Raw genomic sequence first — 20,506 nt, 5'->3', positions numbered from 1 at the left:
CCAGACCTGGGAATCTAACCAGGGTTCCAATCCTTGCACACGGGCCTTGTTCGTGTGAAGGTTATCCCAGTGAATACATGGTGCCCTATAACCCTTTGGGGAACAAAATTAAGGATATTATTAGCAAGAAGGTTGTATTTTTTCCCCCTCCAGTTAGATTAACACCAAAGAATCTAGCAGAAATCACATTACACTGAGCATGGAGCGAGAGGGAGGGACAGGGGATTTCTAGTGGAAACCTTCTACTGTAGCAGGAGAGGGTGAGCAATAAGATTTTGAACTTCAACCAACCCAGCTCGTGTAAGTTCAAGATCCACCCAAGGCAGAAATCTGGAGAAGCTTTGAAGGCATGTTGCTAACATCATTCTGTAAAGTGTCTATAAATGGGGTGAAATATAATCAAAGTGTTGGTGAAAAATCATTAGACACACAAAAGCCTGCTGGGAGGGAAAGACATTAGGATTGCCTTAATAGAGGGAATTGTGGGGATAGGAGGGAGAAGATAACTGGAAAGAGACATGGGGATAAGTGGCAGGGGTACTGTAGGAGAATAAGGGGGCCTGTCAGACCCACATTTCCCCCTTCTGTGTGGGGGCCAATATGGGAGGGCCTGAGCCCTTTTTCTTTCCATCAGATGTTTGTGCCAGGATCTAAAGGTCTCTGTCCCTCTCGGAGGTGGTATAAGCACCTCTCTCTGCCTCCTGATCTGGGAGTGGAGTCTGAGTGCCAAAGACATGCTCCCTAGCCTAACATGTGAGCTAGTGCTGTGTCTAGACTGCAGGGTTTTTTCAAAAAAAGTAGCCTTTTTTCGAAAAAACTTCACCTGCGTCTAGACTACAGCTACGTTCTTTTGAAATTAAATCTAAAGAAAGCGGCTTTTCTTTCGACGGCGGTACTCCTCATTTCACGAGGAAGAACGCCTTTTTTCGAAAGTGCTATTTTGAAAAAAGGCGTTCTTGAATGCAAACTGTGCTTTTTCGAAAGAGAGCATCCAGACTGCCTGGGTGCCCTCTTTCGAAAAAGCGGCTTGCTTTTTCAAAAGTACTGCTTGCAGTCTAGACGCTCTTTTTCAAAAGAGACTTTTTCTAAAGTATCTTTTGAAAAAGCCTCTTTCGAAAGAGGCTTGCAGTCTAGACGTAGCCTAGGAGGTGGGGAAGCCCTGCCACTCTGGGAGGAGAGCTGAGAAGATGCATACTAGCAGCGTGAGCCAAGGACGCTATGCGGACACTGGAGTGAGGCATTGAGTGGGCATGTTTGATGTATATCAGGCTCTGCAGCACCGCATGGGGGATGGGCACAACTACTGACATGAATAGAGTAATTCACAAATCTCCGAGCTGTAGTTTCAGGCTGCTGCTGTCAAGTGCACACACAAACAAGGGGGAGCAGGATCTATCACTTTAGGCACAGAGGTGTTCAATTTCTGGAACTGTACTTTTGGGCTTGCTCAGCAGACATTTTGTGATCAACCACAAGTGAGAACTTCATAGCACAGTGGTACATTCCATCTTCACATGATGGGATACCCCAAGTAGGAACCTATTCTGCTTTCCAGATTAACAGGAAATGCACCCCACGCTGTTTCAGGGGAGCTTTTGGATACCACATTCAGGATGATACCCTTCTTCTCTCTCCTGGTCAGACCAAATCAGCTCTACCATTTTCCACTACTGCTCCTTCTGTGCGTAATGCAGAACAGTGAGACAGAACAATGATCATTCTAATTGCACCCTTCTGGCCCAGACAATCTGGTTTCCCAGCCTCCTGCACTTGTCATCTCACTCACCTGTTCTCGTCCAAGACTCCCCTCATCTTAGGGGAGGATCAGCCATCCCAATCTATATGAACTCCACCTCAGGGTGTGGTATTTGGATACTCATATATATTAGTAGAGGCATACTTGTCTGTACAGGACATTCTCTCTTGTAGCAGAAAGGACTCCACTAGGCAATACTGCTGAGCCAGTTGGAGACACCTTTCATCCTGAGCACAACAAAAAGGAGTTTTATCAGAAACAGCCACAATTCCTCTCATCCTAGACTGTCCCATCCTTAAAATCAATGAGTCTTGCCCACTGCCTGTTGAGAGTACACCTGGTAGCTAGCAGTGCATTCCACCATCCAGTGAAAAGTTCATTTGTCTACAAATTGCTTAATCACTAGGTTTTGGAAAGGCCTCCTCGGAACCTTCTCACCCCTCCTAATGTTCATGCCTCAATGGAACTTGAAGAGTTGTGCTCCATGTCCCTCCTTTCCATGAAAGTCGTCATCTTTGTTCTTTCTTCAGCGAGAATTTGGTGAATTTGGCGCTATGATGTTGGACTCACCATTCACACCATTCAACAAGAATAAAGTCTCATTATGTCTACATCCAAATTTCTTCTGAAGATGGTCTTCCAGGTTCTCATTAACCAATCCATTCACTTATCTGTTTTCTTCCTGAAACCTTATACAGCTGCAGAAAAATGTCCGCTCCATTCCCTTGACATTCTGGTATTCTACCTGCAAAGAATGAAACCAGTTAAGTTTCCTATATTGTGAGGCAGGGAAAAGATCTTCTCCCCCAGAGAATCTCCAAATGGATTTCTTGCTGCATTAAGCTATGCTACTGGATGTCAAGCTTACCTCCCCACACAGCGGTATGGGCTTCCTCCATGAGAGCTAAAGCTGTGACCATGTAGAACAGCCACACAGAGTTCTGTACTGCACACCTTGGGGACACACTGTGTATTAGTGCAAGTTGCTGCATCAGATTTCTCCTTTGGCACAGCAGTTTGCCACATGACCATTCTGCCCTTGTTCTTGCAGCCACCTCCAACTTAGATGCTGCTTGTTGATCACCTTCAGGAGAGTACAATGGAGACTACCACTTGAGGAAGAGGAGACTGTCAGCTACTTGTAACTGGAGGTTCTTTGATTCTGGTGTTCCCTATCTGTATTTCACTTTCCATCCTCCTTCCTCTCTGTGTTGAATCTATGGGATTGATGGTGGAGAAGGAACTAGAGAGGTAGTTCCTCTTCATCACCTGATGAAGAAAGCAATGACAGACGCACAAAGCAAACCAGGTGCTGACCTGTAACCTGCAGTGGAATACAAATAAGGAACACACATCTTGGAGAACAGGTCAGTAACTGCATCTTTGCAAGGGCCTGAAGTGCAAGTATAGTACCCAAAATTATTTTAAACTGAATAAATATCAAGCTGACCCTTTTCTTTTAACAACGTGGATGGAGTGGCTGCCAGTTATGACTGGCCCACGCAGTTACTGAATCACTACCTAATACTTAGCTCAGTGACTGACATTTTCAATCTTAGCAGCTAAATTTGCGCGCCCCATATTTAGTGATTGAATTGATGATTTCATGAACAACGAGAAGTCCTGTGTCACCTTATAGACCAACAGATTTATTGGAGCATAAGCTTTTGTGTTCAAAGACCCACTTCATCAGATGCATGTCAGGATTCATGCACTGGATTCATGCACATTCAAATAAAAAAGATACAGGCTGTAATTGGTGTATGTGAAGGAACTGATGAGCAAAAGTGAGGCTTTATCCCACCTTTCTGACTTTCTTTCCCCACTTTCCTGATTCCATCCCCAGTGCAGTTTAGAAAAGGTCGTATTAGGACTGGCAGAGAAGGCAGATTATTATATTGTGCTGGTGTACCATATTGGTAAGGCATTAGGGCAGGGCTACTCAACACGCAGCACGTGGCCCATTTGTTTGCAGCCCACAGTGAGGTTTGGATTTACATGGGGTTCAACATGCAGCCTGCAGGTAGGAACCAAAACAAAAAAGTAGTCAATATATAATGGTCTTCTGTTGATATGCGTTTTAGTAGTTTAGTAGTTTTAGCATTGGACTATCATTGCTCATTAAAAGTACTGTCGTATGGATGGAAATCGGGTAAATATTGCATTTTATTAATATCAGCAGAACTGACTTAAATGGGGCCTATGTGTTGTGTAGTCTTACCTTAATCTTTGTATTCATGCCTGTCAGTGTGAAAGAAGCTATTTGCATATATATTTGCATGTACAGGCAGTCCCCGGGTTACGTACAAGATAGGGACTATAGGTTTGTTCTTAAGTTGAATTTGTATGTAAGTCGGAACTGGCTCCAGATTCAGCCGCTGCTGAAACTGATCAGCGGCTGACTACAGGAAGCCCTAGGCAGACTTGCTCTGCCCCCGGCTTCTTGGAATCAGCCGCTGATCAGTTTCAACAGCGGCTGAATCTGGACTCCTGGGACAGAACAGCTGGGGCGCTGCCGGGTAGGTCCCCGCAGGACCAACCCGGCAGCACCCCAGCTGCTCTACCCCAGGCGTCCCGCAACAAAAGCCTGGCCTGCTGGAGGGGGGGGGCGCACTAGCTGTGCCCCCTCCCCCCCCAGCTGACCAGGGAGACCCGAGCAAAGCCGCGGAGGCACAGAGGTCCCGCCGCCTCTGCGGCTTTGCTCCTGTCTCCCTGCTGTGCTGGGGGGGAGTCCCACAGCACAGCAGGGAGACCCCGAGCAAAGCCGCACAGGCGGCGGGACTCCGCTGCCTGTGCGGCTTTGCTCCTTTGCCCCTTTTGCACAGCAGGAAGACAGGAGCAAAGCCGCAGAGGTGGGGGACCCCGCCGCCTGTGCGGCTTTGCTCCGGGGCAAAGGAGCAAAGCTGCACGGGCAGCGGGGTCCCGCCTCCTGTGCGGCTTTGCTCGGGTCTCCCTGCTGTGCTGGGGAGTCCCCCCCAGCACACCAGGGAGACCCGGAGCAGCTTTTCTCGCCCCGGAGGACGCGGTGGCGGGACTGGTGCGCTCTGGGCGGTCCCGCCGCCCGTGAGCTCCTGGGCAAGAAAAGCCCCATTCGTAAGTGCGGATCCGACATAAGTCGGGGACTGCCTGTATATGCAACCACATTTAAGTTGCAACCATCGGCATGTGCTGTGAGTATCATTGTGACCCCCAGAGCTTCCAAACTTGAGTAGCCCTGCATTAGGGGATCATATAGAAATGTGTTACTCATAACCTGCCTCTAAGTCCAAAAGTGCCCTCCTTACATAGGATTCACTTAATATGTCCTTATCTTTAAATATTGACTTCACTGGTGCTTTAGCATGGAAGTCCCTTCTTGAATCAGGGACAGTGTGTCTTCCTTGTCTCCATCAGCAAATCTTCACTGAGGAGATGAGCTTATTATTTTAAGTGAGAAAATCATCTCATTTTGGGGCAGGTCTGATTCTTAATAATATAGTTAAATCAGTTTGAGAACAAGAAGCCAGAGCTTGAATCACATGACTGTGGCACCACTCTGAGTACTACTGCTGGAGTTCAGTAAAAAGCCCAAGTGATGTATTCTTGCTTTCTATAGGACGTAAGGGTTTGGATAGATGGCATAATTCACTTGTCTTTTCTACCTTTAGATGACCTAGTAGCAATATACACGTTAAAATCGCTAAGAGTAAAAGGGTGTGCTATAGAACAGCCACAAATACAATATTTAAAATATATTTACTTTGAAAGTAAACAAAATACACTTTAAAGAAGCCTGCTTATTAATCTGTTCAAAATATTACTGTGAATGTTTAAATATTTTCACCAAAACTAATCACATTTGGTTTTAAGTAGAGAAGTAATCAAGAAACATTAAACTAGCAATGGTTTTATTAATAACATGAAAAATGCCTTGATGTCGAACTCCTTGCATTTTAAGTGGTAGAGTTTTGAGAAGCTGGTTATCAATACTGCTGAAAATAAAGCTAACAAAATAAAAATGTAGTTCACTTCAATTTTTTGCATCGCTTTTTTTTTTTGGTCCTATTCTACATTTTCTTCTAGGCAAATAAGTGGCATAGGTATAATAGCTCATGTGTTTTCTGACTGATGAAAGGGGGGCAAAACTCGTTTTATGTTACTTAAAATGCAAGTACTTATTTTTTCAATTCTCGCAGCAGACCAGTGGTTTCTTCAATGGTCTGCTAATAAGCTCACTAGTGAGTTCTGCTGAAATTCTCTTCTGTTTGAACCTGCCCTTGATGCAAGGCTGTCAGAAAGAGCCTGTTTATCAAGCATATCATGTTTGCAGTGGAGAGTGTTTAGGTGTTTGTGTGAGCACATGTGTGTGCCTATACAGGCACATAAAGCTGCCTACTCTCTCTTACTCTGTTTGTTAGCTTTTAAAATTCTAATAATAATCTACAGGCTGTAGCAGGATAAAATAGTTTATTTTTCTTTCTGGTGAGAAATATTGATATCATGTATCTGCTTTTACTAGCTAGATAGCTCTACAGTATAACTATACAGAACTCTGATCTGTTTAGATGGCACTTAGTTATGAATAGACCATTTTATTAGTGGAGAGTTTATTAGCTTGAACCTATGTTTTCAAAAGCAAATCTTAAACACATTTTAATCTCTGTGCTATTTACAGAAAATCTGAATTCACTCATTTGTTTCATATGGTAGAAAATCATATTCAACTAGAGAAATATAAAACTTGCATGAAAATCTATTGAGATCATGCCTCATGACGGTGACTATTGTATATTTAGCATAATAATTCACATGGGAAAAATCAAGTTTATTTTGATTAATTTAATTATAAAGATTTTTCAGATACATTGGTTCCCTTTTAAAATTTGCAATTTTCATATACATTACAAAACTATTATAGTTTTAAATTCCAGGCAAATTTAATATACTTGCCTACTCCTGTGTTCATACTCAAAATAAATGAATGCAGAGAAATTTTAAATGATATAAAAGGATTTGATTTTTTTAATAATTGTAAATTCTGTAGTTAGTGACTTCAGATAAGTTAAAATAAATATGCTCTTTCAGTGCCATTACTTAACAAGATTTCTTTTTAATTACATGTTGAGGGGGAAGTAAGCAAGTACAGGCAGTCCCCGACTTACGTGGATCTGACTTATGTCGGATCCGCACTTACGAACGGGGCTTTTCTCGCCCCGGAGCTCACGGGCGGCAGGTCGCCACCCGTGTCCTCCGGGGCGAGAAAAGCTTCTCCCGGTCTCCCTGGTCTGCTGGGGGGGTCCAGCAAAGCCACTGGACCCCCCCCCCCCAGCAGACCAGGGACACCCGAGCAAAGCCGCCCAGGCGGCGGGAGTCCCGCCGCCTGGGCGGCTTTGCTCCTGTCCCCCTGGTCTGCTGGGGGGGGTGGGGGGGGTGCAGCTAGTGCCCCCCCCCCAGCAGACCAAGCTTTTCTTGCCTACCCCTGGGGTAGAGCAGCTGGGGGCTGCCGGGTTGGTCCCGCAGTGCCGCTCCGGACCAACCCGGCAGCACCCCAGCTGCTCTGCCCCAGGCGTCCTGATTCAGCTGCTGCTGGTCAGTTTCAGCAGCGGCTGAATCAGGACGCCTGGGGTGGAGCAGCTGGGGTACTGCTGGGTTGCTCCAGTAGTGCCGAGGAGCCGCGCTACTGGAGCAACCCAGCAGCACCCCAGCTGCTCTGCCCCAGGCGTTCCCAAGTCAGCCGCTGCTGAAACTGACCAGCAGCTGACTACAGGAAGCCCGAGGCAGATTTGCTCTGCCCCAGGCTTCCTGGAATCAGCCGCTGATCAGTTTCAGCAGCAGCTGACTTGGGGACGCCTGGGTTTCTTAAGTTGAATCTGTATGTAAGTCAGAACTGGCATCCAGATTCAGCCGCGGTTGAAACTGATCAGTTTCAGCAGCGGCTGACGCCAGTTCCGACTTACATACAGATTCAACTTAAGAACAAACCTTCAGTCCCTATCTTGTTCATAACCTGGGGACTGCCTGTACCTTCATTCTATAGTTCATACAGCCTTCTTGACAATAGCTTGCATACTTTAGAGTATGGTTTCTCCAATATGATTTGTACACAGTAGCAACTAGTCCTGTCTGTCTTATAGTTCTGTGAGAGAAGTAGCACATAAATGGGTTTTGGCTAGAGAGATTTAGTTTCTTACATGCATTCTGGCTTTCTTATATCAAGTAGCAAATGTATGTTTTCTGTCAATATAGCCCTTCTCCATAGTAGGGATGTTAAATATCAGTTAATTGAATAGTCGACTAACCTCACAAATTCTTATCTGTTAGTCGACTATTCTATAGTCCCTGGGGGCAGGGCTGGTAGCCAGTGCACTCCAGCCCCACTCCAGAGAAGCCCCCTGTGCTGCTGCCTCCGTATCAGAGACAGCAGTCCAGGGTGACAGGTGGGAGCTGGTTTGCGAGGGGAGCCAGTTTAAAAACCAGCTCCCTTCACAGGACCCAGCATGAGCTGGAACTTTAAATGCAGAGCTGCAGCAGGCGTAGGTCCCAGAGCTGGCGTGAGCCAGGACTAAGCTGGGCTGCTGGCCAGCCTGCTAAAAATATGTAATGGCAAGGAAGGGAGCATTAAGTCTATAGGATTAACCTATAAGCTTTTGCTTATCGATTAGTTGGTTAATGGACTACACTATTACATCCCTACTCCATAGTGTAATGATGAACTTCTTGCTTATATCATTCCTTAGTAAAACAGGTGGTTCTTCAGGTCCTTGCTCGTGTTGTTTCATTTCAGTTTCATCCTAAATCATTGTTCCTTTACCAGGACTTCTCAACCTTTTATATACTGGAATTCCCCCTATGATGATCTTTCTCCTGTATCTACCTGAAATTCCCTTCCATTTAGCAATATGGCAAGAAAAGAGAAATTGTGATGATCTGGTCCACAGGTTGAGAACCCTGAGCTTATCCAATTCACATGCTTTCTCCATCAGTCATTTATTTTTCAACAGTTCCTTAATAAATATAGAGATGTTACCTCTTCAACATTCCTGCGTAGATTCTTGAGCTAACCTAAACATGTGTGGATTTTGTGATGGCAGGATGCAGAGGAATGGAGCTAGCCTCAGAACCGTTTGTTTCTTGAAGGACAGAGTTAAGAGAGAAATACCTGCTTCATACATATCACTTTTCATCTATAGATCTCAAAGTTATTTACAGAGGAACTAAATATCTGTTTTCATGTATCACTAAAGTATGGGTACTGATCCCAGGTTGAGGAGAGAGTCTCCCCACTCTCTTTCTTTACAACTAGATGGTGAGGGTAGTACAACATATGAAAGGTGACCCAGTGGCTTTTATATATTGTAATATATTGGCATAGGATGAAATTGTTGTCCTACTGAAGTCATGTAAACACTTCAATTGATTTTTCAGTGTAGTATGGAAAAAGTATAGCATGGTCATAACATGGAAAAAGTTGAGTAACTGGTTTGAAGTTATGAATTTGATGACTGATGGCACTGAGTCACTGGAAGCTTCTGAAGGAAAATTATATGTGGAATGTTATCTGAGGATTTAAATTTCACCCAATGATTTAGATAAATATTATTGGCAGGATTGAGGGGGCCTTTTTGTGGGGAGAAAATATTGGAAAGAGGAACTAACTTTCTGGGGCTAATCTTTGAAGCTGTCTGATGTGAACATTGGTATGGTTAGAGTAGGCATATCTAAGAGTTTAAAGATCTAGTTCTGTGTTTAAAAGAAATATAAGGTAGCATTTTGTTGTATGCTTTTCTTGTTTTCCTAGACATTTTATGAAATAATATATGGGGTGTCTTTGACGGGAAGGGAGAATGATAATAGACTGAGCCACTCAGAGAGATTTTGAATATCAATTAGGGGGAGCAGAAACATAATCATACTGCCTAGTAATAGTTAGAAAATCCTTCTTTTTCAAAGTGGAGAGTTAGTATTTCCCATTTCTTCCCATAGAGTTTGTTTTGCCAAGCAAATGTGGTGTATTCAGGATTTCTTTAAGGAGAAATTTAAAACTGAGCAGAAGGCTGCTTATATATAAGGGAAGCATGAATTAGGGATGTGAAGGACTAGTCGACTATCCGATAAGCAAATGTTTAGCGTTGCTAGTTGTAACTAGTAGACTATTTCCTCCCCCGCCCCTTGCTGCCTCTATCAGAAAGAGAGGCAAGAGGGGTACGAAGAGGAGGTACATCAAAACGGAAGCCTCGTGTGGTGCCTGGGTCCAGACCACGGGCTCCACATGGTGCTGCCACTTTGAAACACTATGTACAGCCTGGAGCCAGCTGGGGTGTCCCCAGGCTGCATGCTGAGTTTCAAAGCAGCAGTACCACATAGAGCCCGAGATCAGCTGGGGACCTCCCCCCCACCCCCACTGACCCCGTGCTCCACCTGGTGCTTTCACCTTTGAAGTGTAGCAACAGCCCTTGGGCTGTTGTTACATTTCAAAGGCAGAGGTGCCCTATTGACTAATTGAATAGTCAATGCAAAATGCATCGATTATTCAATTAGTCGATTACTCACAATTTAACATCCATAGCATGAATTTCAGTAATGTACTCTTTTTGGGTATAGTCCTTCTTAACATCAGGGGAAGACTTATTGATTTCTATGTACATTGGTATAACAGTGTTTTTTAATTGTATGGTGCAACCAAGTTAGATCTTCTATATAATAATGCTGAAATTTTCAAAGTGGCTTAGGAGAGTTAGGTGCCTGTCATTTGGATGTGTGCACCTAGCTTTGATGGCCCTTTTTGAATATCTCTTCTTAAAATATTTGGTGTTCTAAAGTTGTAGAATTAATTATAAGTGGGTGCTCAAATGGCAATATGTTTCCTTCTTAGTTTAAGGGTAGCCTTTCATTAACTTTCTGATGTGAAGTTTTGCTGAAATGTTTAATGATTCCTATATTTTTTTGTAGGATGGACATATAATACAGTGTTGCCTGGGTGGAGTGATATAAGATGTGTTCTGTTATTGACTTGAATTCTTTGGTTAGAGGGCATGAAGATTTTTTAACACTGTTTTATTACGCACTGTCAGTTGTATGTGCTCATACTAAGTAGGTTAAAACCAAGTATTGAATGCTAGTGCACAAAGTAGGGATGTTAAATTTAGATTAATTGGCTAATAGAATAGTCCAGGGGTGGCCAACCCATTTCAGGTGAAAAGCAGTGGAGACAGTGTGAAAAGCCAGGGCAAAGTTGTTGAGCCAAAAAAAAAAAAAAGGGCAGGGCTGCGAAGACCCGGGGGGCAAAGAGGGGAAATGCTGCACTGGAGGAAAATAGGTGCTGGTACACCATCCCACGGCTGCTTGCTTTTTTTTTCTGGGGGCGGTGGGGATGTTGTGTTTTTTTTGTTAATTTTTCCCCAGGTCTTCACGGTCCTGCCTTTTCTGTTTGTTTTGTTTTGTTTTGTTTGTTGGCTCAACAACTTTGCCCCGGTTCTTCACGCTGTCTCCACTGCTATTGTGGCTCACAAAAAGCAAGCTTTGGGAGGGAATTTGGGTGCAGGAGGAAGTAGAGAAGAGGATGCTGGCTCAGGGAGGGGTTGCAGGCTGGAGTGTGTTGGGTCAGGGGGAGGGTTGGGGTGCTGAGCAAGCCACAGGCTTGGGGCTGGGAGGGTGCAGGTGTTTGGGCTGGAGTGCATGACGGGCTCAGGGCAGGGAGGCTGGGTGTATGATGGGCTCAGGACACAAATTTGCAGTGTGTGGATGGTGCAGGAGTGTTGTGGCAGAATACTGGGGATATGGGGCTGCAGGAGTTTGGGGATGTGAGAGGCTCAGGACAGGGGGTTCCAGTGTATGACAGGCTCAGGTTTGGAGTCTGGGGGGGTGTCAGGAGTGTTATGATGCTGAGGCTAGATGGGGCCTTGTTGGCCAGGCTTCATTTTTGAATAAAATATTATGTCAAACACAAAATGTTTCAGCATTGTCTTTATTTATGAGTGGGGTGAGGAACCTGTTTTGAGTCAAGGGTCGCTGACCCACAGAAAAGTCAGTTGGGGCCACACAAGTGAGATGCAAAAAAACTGCCCCTCCAACCCCCCCCCCCCCCCCCCAAGCCTCACTAATGTGGCCTCAACTGTGCTGGTGGGGGTAGCGGACAGGGTGCTGGTGGGTGCTGGGGCAGGGTACTTGTGGGGAGGTGGTCTGGCCAGAGGGAGGGAACAGAGATAGCTGGGGACAGTACTCCCCTAAACAGCTGGTGCACTTCCTGAAATGCCCGGTCTGTTGCTCCTCCAGGGACTTCCTTCCCCCCTGCGTGTGGGGGGGGGGGGAGTCCTAGGACTGCATGCCAGCCCCAACTCTTCAGGAAGAGTGTGCTCTTCCTCTGCTCCCCACAACAGCCGCATGTTTCCTGAGAAGTTGGAGATAGCATGCAGTCCCAGGATTCCTACTCCCTCCTCCTTTCCCCCAGTGCAGGCAGGCAGCAATGGGAAAAGTCCCTGTTGGTGCGACAGACCTGGCATTTCAGGAAGTGTGCCAGCTGTTTAGGGGAGGGGAAGAGCAGCCTGCTCTAACCCAGTCCCCCTCCCCTTCCCCAAAGCCAGGCGTGCACAAACACCCCCAACCCAATCCCCTTCTCCTCCCCTTCCCCAAAGCCAGGCACACACCCTCCCCCAACCCAATCCTCTCCCCCCCCCAACCTAATTCTTGGGTCCCGGAGCCGCCACCGCTGCTACAGCCACGCGTCTCCCTCTAGGTGCTGGGGCACGTGCACTGAGTGGCCGGCTTTGAGCGTGAGCTGGCTGGGATGCTGTGCACAACCCAATCCCCCACCCCTTCCCAGAGCCAGACACTTCCCCTCCCTGCTGTAACCCAATCTTATGCTCGGGTCCTGGAGCCACTGCATAGCAACTGGGATGCCATGTGCACCACCACTCCCCCACCCGATCCCCTTCCCCTTCTCCAGAGCCAAGCATCTTCTCCCTGCAGCCTTATGCCCAGGTCCCGAAGCCGCTGCCTGCACTCAGCAGCCAGCTGCTAGTACGTGAATTCTGGGACGCTGTGTGTTATCAGGCCTGCACATGCAGGATATGATGCAGTGCTCTGGGGGCAATGAGCACGCATACAGCTCACAGTGGCCTGGCTGTGAGAGCAGCTGACCTGAGCAGTTCTGGATTCCATCCCGGTTCCGTCAGGAGCCGCAATTTTTTTCTTCCTCAGGACCCTTGGGTTGGCCACCCCTGGGAAGAATCGATGTAGTTTGCTACACTTTAAAGGCAAAAGCACTGTGGGGAGTGCAGGGCCACCAGGGGACTCAAGCAGTCCCCTGCTGGTCCTGTGCTCCCCATAGCATTTCAGAGTGGCAGTGCCGCATGGAGCCCAGGGTAAGCTGGGGACTCTGAGGGTATATCTAGACTACATGCCTTTGTCGGCTCAGCGCGCTAGTCTGGACACTCCACAGTCAACAACAAAGGCATTTGTCGACCTCCCCGGTGTGCCTTGTGGGATGAGGTTTACTAGGGAGGTCGACAAATGCCTTTGTTTTTGACCGCGGAGTGTCCAGACTAGCGCGCTGAGCCGACAAACAGCTGATCGGCACAGTGCAGCAGCCATTTAAATTTAAATGAAGTGGCGATTATTTAAATCACCGCTTCATTTCCGTATGCCCAGTAAACAAATCTACACGGCTCCATCGACGGAGCCATGTAGTGTAGACATATCCTGAGTCTCCGGGTGACCCCTGGCTCCATGCAGTGCTGCCACTTTGAAACCCTACAGGGAGGCCGGCATAAGGCTCCACGTAGCGTTTCAAAGAGGCAGCGCTGCATGGGAGCCTGGGGTCAGCAGGGGAGTCCCCAGCTGATCCCAACTCCACACAGCACTGCTGCTTTGAAGCACCCTCTCTTCTTTCCTCCCTCTTGCTGCTTCTTTCTGATTGAGGCAGCAAGGGGAGGGAAGCTACTAGTCAACTACTATGTCGACTATCCAATAAGCATTTGCTTATCAGATAGTCAACTAGTCGTTCACATCCCTAGCACAATATTGCACTAGTATCTCGTAAGGGCAGTATCAATAAAATATGTATCAGGATTGTGTACCCAGGAAGTCTGCACTGTGCTACCTGTTGGTCTAACTTGATCTATCTGGTTATTCAATCTGCACTCACTATCATGGTTATCAGTTTTCACAAAGCTGTGCAAAAGCTTTAAAAAAAAAACAGATTTGGGTGGGGTCCAGAAATGTGCACAGCTTTGCATGGGCTTCCGTAGTACTTAATGTCTTGTGTACGTGGAATTTGCACTTGATTACTGTTATAAACCAAACTATCTCAAATCCACTGCCTTGAAAGTAGCACAAATCCAATAGCACATGGGTAACACAGTTTGGATCCACCAACTTGGGAAAAGTATAGTTGTTCACAAGTAGAACTGACCAGAAGAGAACCGTCCCATTTCACAGCAGTTGTGAAGGTTTTTACTTTTTTTAAATTCTTCATTCAGAACAAAGTTTTTCATCACAGATGACACTGAATCAGAGGAAGGATTTTAGCCTGGGTCTCCTGCATCACAGACCAGTGTTTCTCTCATTTTTTTTCTCTTAAAAATTTTGCGATGGAAATGTTTTTGAAATGGATACATCTCTGCTAAATTTGCCTGCTTTGACAATCCAGCATATTTTGGTGAAATTTCATCAATGTTCTGACTAGTTCTATTCACAACCTCTTGTTTTGGAGCCTCCTCAAGGAATGGATGGGTGCCTCTTTAGCTGAAAGGAACACAGTTGCTACATTTCCATTTTTCTGTCACTTTTTTTCCTGACTCTTCTCAATTTCCTTTTCTTCCCTCCTGTCCTCATACTCCCCTCCCAGCTTATTTTTTCTATTTGTTTGAATGCTTTCCTGTTTTGTCATCCTCTCTGCCTTTTTCCACACTCACCCCAAGTCTACATGTTACACAGTTTGGGTGATTCACTGGTGACTTCATCAAGCTAAATGGGTGAAAATTACTGTTGACTTTAGTGGAGCAAAGATCTCATTCCACGACAACTGTGTTGATCTATTAAGCAATGGGCTTGGTTTAAGACAAATTCTAATACTTGTTTATTAATTTGTCTTCATGTTGCCATCGCTAAGATTATCAGTTCACTTAATACATAACACATAGTTCAGTCTTGGCTTTTTACAACTGTTCTGCCTATTTTAATATCAGATTACAGACAACTAGCTTCCACTACTTTCTTCACATCTCCATTATCTGGCATATTATGAGGTTTGGAGTACTTTGATTACTTAATTGAAAGGTCTAGCATTCTTTTTTGTAATGTTACAGTTATAATAGTTTGAGTGCATGTAGTGCAGTATGTAATGAAGATTTATGTTAAAGGATGAATTCAGAGTTTTCTACTGAGTTATTCTGTATGCCTCAGAAGAGCGTTAGTTTATTTATTTAATTATAGTATATGCATAGAGAACTGAAGTGGAAACTTGTAACTTGCTACTTTTTGCAATTATGTACTTATTTCTCACTTCTCCATTAGTCCTCTTTCTTTCCTTAACTCCTGCTGATGTGCATCCACTGCAGTATCAGAGCATGATAGAAATAGGTGAAAAATCACCCTGCAGGTTTAAATTAATTGCACTACTCTGTTATGCTTCAAGCTTTAGATAATGTGCTACAATTTTTTTTTAATTTAACTGTATTTGGAATGGGAAGTTTCTGTAATTACTAAAGTTCTTAGGAGTTTACTAAGCTTTTTATTAGACTAGAGGTGCATACATACACTTAGCCTTATAGTATTCTATATATTCACATATATCATCAGTAATTTTATGGTATGTTTTATGAGGGAATCATCTCAACAATAATTTTCACTATTTAATAACTTTCATAATAGTTTGTCAATCAAGCAATTCTATTTTGTGAGGTATGTTGTTGAAGGAACATACTTTTTTATTATTGGAGTATTCAAATCCTATTGTTTTTTTACCTCGAACAGGGAGTTTTTTCCAATATTCAGATAAAAAATAAAATAATATATCAAATAACATAACTATGGAGAGATGAATGGTTCTTATGTCTCCATCTTAAGAACTTTTTGTTAGTGAAGAAACTATGTGAAAAAGGTGCCAAAGAGATCTGTTCCTTGAATACTTAGAAGTCTCCTTTCTTTGCTGAATAAAAAACATTTTTCCTAGTTTTTAGTCCTCTACCCCTGCAGTCGTTGCTGTTCTACTAATGCCTCATCAACGGAATAATTAACTATAATTCAGTTGCAGCGTCTTTATTGTTGGTGATGCACAAACTAGAAAGAAGCCATCTTGACTTTATCTGTAGCCTGGCCTTGAAAAGCTTGATTGACATAACTGTTCGGAAAGTGTTTTTATTTTTTGTTTTTTGTTTTTTGTTTTGGTTGGTTTTTTTGGGCCAACATAACTATGCCACTAAAATCTTGAGTGTAGACATACGTATGCTTTTATAAAAGTGTATTTTACTGGTATAACTGCATCTAAACTAGCAGGGTTTCACTGCTTTAATTATGCTGTGAAAAAAGTCTGAAATCCTATGATTCCATTTTTACCAAGTTTCTTTGCTGAGTTGAGCTGCATTTTAATTCCAAACAACTGTTTTTATCGATTACATACAGATCAATCTGGTGGCATGTTTTGTTGTAACGTAAAAGAAAAATATCGACAGTGGGACTTTCCTTTTGTCGTCTGTAACCGTGCACAGTAGTTATGTGACCAAGGTTACTTATACAAATAAAGAACAATTCAACTCATTTTAAAAATGAGGAGTCCTGTGGCAGCTTAAAGACTAAGGGTATGTCTACACTACTACCCTAGTTCGAACTAGGGTGGTAATGTAGGCACCCGGAGTTACAAACGAAGCCCAGGATTTGAATTTTCCAGGCTTCATTTGCATCTTGCCGGCCGCCGCCATTTTTAAATGTCCGCTAGTGCGGACTCCGTGCAGCGCAGCTACACGCGGCACAGACTAGGTAGTTCAGACTAGGCTTCCTATTCCGAACTACCGTTACTCCTCGTAACCCTACTAGGGTGGTAGTGTAGACATACCCTCATAAATTATGTCACCACTATACTTTCAGTGCTTTGATTATTTTTTTGTATCTTTTTGCCATGTGGACTGTCATATCACCACAGGCTATATGAATCTGGGCTCATTTTAGCTAGTGTTCTAAATTTTTTACATCAGAAATGTGAAGTCATAACAGCAAAGTTACAGAGAATGTTATTTAGGATAAAGAAAAATAGGGCCTGATTCTTATTTACACTAAAACACTTTGCAACACTCTGGCAGTATAATGTGGCTTTAAAATGTATGTAAAGTGGCTTTCATGTACATGGAAAATCAGTCCCATGATGTCTCCATTATTTAAAGTATTCTGCATGGTTATTATCCCCTTCTCATTTTGTTCTTTTCCCTATATTTGGCATATATGAGGAATGATAACCACCATTAATCACCATTAATTAATTGAATGTCTTTCTTTTTGTTACAGAACGCTTTACACAGTACAGCTCTAAAAACCTTAGACAAGCATGGAATAAGTAAGTTTCTTTTTTAAATTTATTCTTTAACTTTCCATCCATACGGTCTGGCTCATGCTGAAGTTAACATAGCTAATTCACAGTGCCTTTTGCTTTTTTGCCAATACATAGCAACATAGAATCATCCACTCCTGCATTTATCTGTTCTAAATGTGCTTTGCTTACCAATGTTCAAGTGAAGGCCCAGCTTCAGCTCAAATACTATCTGATACTATTTAACCAAATAATTTTGTGTGGTATTAGGTTTAAAATTTGACTTCATCTTTATACTTTGGGTGTACTATGCACATTTCTATAACAGAAATTTTCATGTGGTTCTTTGGACCGTATTTTACTCGGGGCGGGGGAGGGGAGAATTCTTTGTCAAAAAATTAAAAATATTGCTTTACTATTTTAAAATTCTGCATATAATATTTGTCAAAATAACACAATATAATCATGATAGTTTCAATTATTTTAGTTATTTCAAAATATCTGCCAATAAGTATGTCTATAACAGTACAGTCAAAAAAGATTCAGGAAATGGTTTTAACAGATTCCCCACTAGACATATAGTAGTAATTAATTTGAACTACAATATAGAAACACATCTTAGAACTAACTTCTGATGGGAGAAACAAGGTTTCGAAATATTCAGAGCTCTTCCTCAGATCTGTGAAAAGTACTCAGTGTCACAGTTAAATACAAAGGTCGATCAGATATACAGATGGAACCTCTCTAGTCCGACACCCTCAGGACCTGACAGGTGCTGAACCAAGAATTTGCCAAACCACAGGAGGTCAGTATCGTCTAGCAGCATTACCAACATTCCACTGCCTACTGGGTTCTTGCAAGACATTTAGGGATAAACTGGAACTATATAACAGCACAGAACACTGAGAACCAGGACTGATGGCTAAAAACAAACTTTATTGAACTGTGGGAAACTTGGCCACACACGACAGGTGTACATGCTCTAAGGCAGTTTTTCTGAAAGTGTACTGAGAAAACACTTTCAGAAACACTTCAGCTGGCCGTCCTGGTTTGTTTATGTACCGGCGCCGCAGCCATGGAGCCTTGCTGCTCCCAATGGCTCTGTTTCATCCTTTGCATGCAAGGGGATCCGCGGGAAGTGGTGTGGGCCAGGCCACCGCTTCCTATGGCTCTCCTTGGCTGCAAAGGATGAAACAGAGCCAATGGGAGTCGTGAAGCTCCATGGTTGTGTGGCGCCGGTACATAAACAAATCGGGACGGCCAGTTGAAGTGTTTCCACAGTAAACTTTCAGAAACACTGCTCTAAGGGACCCAAGGTGAAGTGGTCCATTAACACCACTATAATCCTAAAACAAAACCACGGCCTAGTTCAGCGTTTCTTAAACTGTGTTCCATGGCACACTGGTGTGCCGCAAAGCAGTCGGAGGTGTGCCGTGGAGATATGGTGATCATACATCCCTTTTTTCCAGGACAGTCCTGGATTTAAAGACACCCAGCGCTAGCGGGGCGCAGCAGCAACTCCCCGCCTCCACCCAGCACCTAAGCGGCTCCCTTGGTGCTTTGCGCGGGCAGCCAGGGCTGCTGCCAGTGTCGCACAGTGTCCAGAGCTCCGAGCTCCCATGCAGCATGCGCTGCCATCTAGCAAGCCCCTCCCCCCACTGCGTGTCCCTTCCCTCCCACTACAGAACTGCCTCCACTGTGCACCACCAGCCCGGCCTCTTCTATCCACAGGGGGCTGCCACCACTGCTGGAGGAAGGGGGGCACTGCTTGGAGCTGGTGAGCCGCTCCTGGGAGCTGCCGCCAGAGTCCCGGCAGAGACCACGCAGAGCCTGGCTGGAGTGCTGCCCAACGGGATACGTTCGGGCTCTGCTGGTGTGCTCTGTGCACGGCCCTTTCTCTCCCCGCCCCTTCCCACTCCACTGGGGGAGCAGCAGTGCACAGACCCGCTCGCTCTGCAAGCCAGATCTGGGAGGGTGGGGGCTTTCTCCCCTCCTCTCGCCTGTGTTCCTCCTAATGGGAGCCAAAGTTGATGTGGGGACTGGAATGCAGCACTAATATTAGCACCTTGGGCGGCCCATCTCCAGGCCCGGAAAGCGGTCCTGCCTTGGAAGCAGCTGGAGCCAGGGATGCGGGGACTTCTGGGGCCCAACCACAGACTCCAGCACGCAAACTGGAAGGCAAAAGGTGGGGAAGGGGCTTGAAGAGAACTAGGGAGATGGATGTTGAGAGAAGAAGGGGCTTGTGCTGAGGGAGGGGGACAGGGCAGGAGAAGAAAGGGGAAGGCACCAAGGGACAAGATGTAGGAGAGACAAATGCCAGGGACCAAGTGGAGACAATGAGGAAAAGGGCAGAAGGGTGGAAGGGAGGTGTCAGTGGGGGTGGGAGGGTGGAGGGAACAGGGTGATGCTGGGAGAGGAGAGGGGAAGGGCAATGGGGGCAAGAGGAAGCAAGGGGAGAGGGAGGTGCTGGGAGAAGGATTGAAAGGAGAGGTGGGCATGAGGAAGGCGGGGATGGAACAAGTCATGTGTGAGGACACACAGAGGGACATGAGAGGGGATGGGCATCAGGGAGAAAGAGGGCAACGGGGCAGGAGCAGTGAGGGAAGGAAGAAGCACCAGGAGGGTGCAGGGGTAAGGGAAGGTGCAGGTGCCAGGGGATTCTGGGGGTGAAGCAGAAGGGCAGACACCTGTGGCGGAGAGACCAGCACCAGAGGAGAAGAGGGTTCGGTGGGGGCCAAACTCATCCCTTATGGGTAGGAGAATGGTGAGAAAAGTTCTTAGAGGGGGTTACTGTTACTTCTGGTCATGTGTCCATCTTGACCCCGAGAGTGAGGGGCATAGTAACCAGAGGTCAGGGGATTGCAGGTAATGTGTCCCTAATTTTGGTTCAGAAAATATGGTCAGAATTCAAATGGCCGTCCTTAAAAGGGGCAAGCTTCCTTTTTTGCGGGGGGAGGGGGAGATGGGGGGGTTACAAAACTCCTTGGTGTTCCCCGTAAAAAAACAATTATTGTTTGGTGTTCCTCTGTCTTAAAAAGCTTAAGAAATACTGGGCTAGTTGGTTACAAATTGTTGTCATCAACTGTTGTAATAAGCCATAAATCCAGTGTCTATTAAGAGCGTGATTTTTAGTGTCTAGAAAAGTTATGAATATAAGCTCCAATTGTTGTACAGGTTTCCTTTGCGGATGATAGGTCAAATATCACACATGCAGAATGGGAAGTGACTGTCTGGGAAGGAGTACTGCAGGTCTA

General features: G+C 45.1%; 1 protein-coding gene across 3 annotated transcripts in view; it reads left to right on the top strand.

Moving 5' to 3' along the window:
• CDK14 (cyclin dependent kinase 14) overlaps window positions 1-20,506 on the top strand; it is a 527,195-nt gene that overhangs the window by 381,160 nt on the left and 125,529 nt on the right. For all 3 annotated transcript variants that reach the window (XM_075922396.1, XM_014569231.2, XM_075922397.1), the window contains one exon: window positions 17,231-17,279. In XM_075922396.1, coding sequence (XP_075778511.1) covers window positions 17,231-17,279 — 49 coding nt within the window. The remainder of the gene's footprint in view (window positions 1-17,230; window positions 17,280-20,506) is intronic.

Source organism: Pelodiscus sinensis, chromosome 2 (genome assembly GCF_049634645.1).
Source record: "Pelodiscus sinensis isolate JC-2024 chromosome 2, ASM4963464v1, whole genome shotgun sequence".
In the NCBI taxonomy this organism is placed as follows: domain Eukaryota; kingdom Metazoa; phylum Chordata; order Testudines; family Trionychidae; genus Pelodiscus; species Pelodiscus sinensis.
The sequence above is the reverse complement of the archived record's forward strand: the minus strand, read 5'-3'. Positions and strand labels throughout refer to the sequence as shown.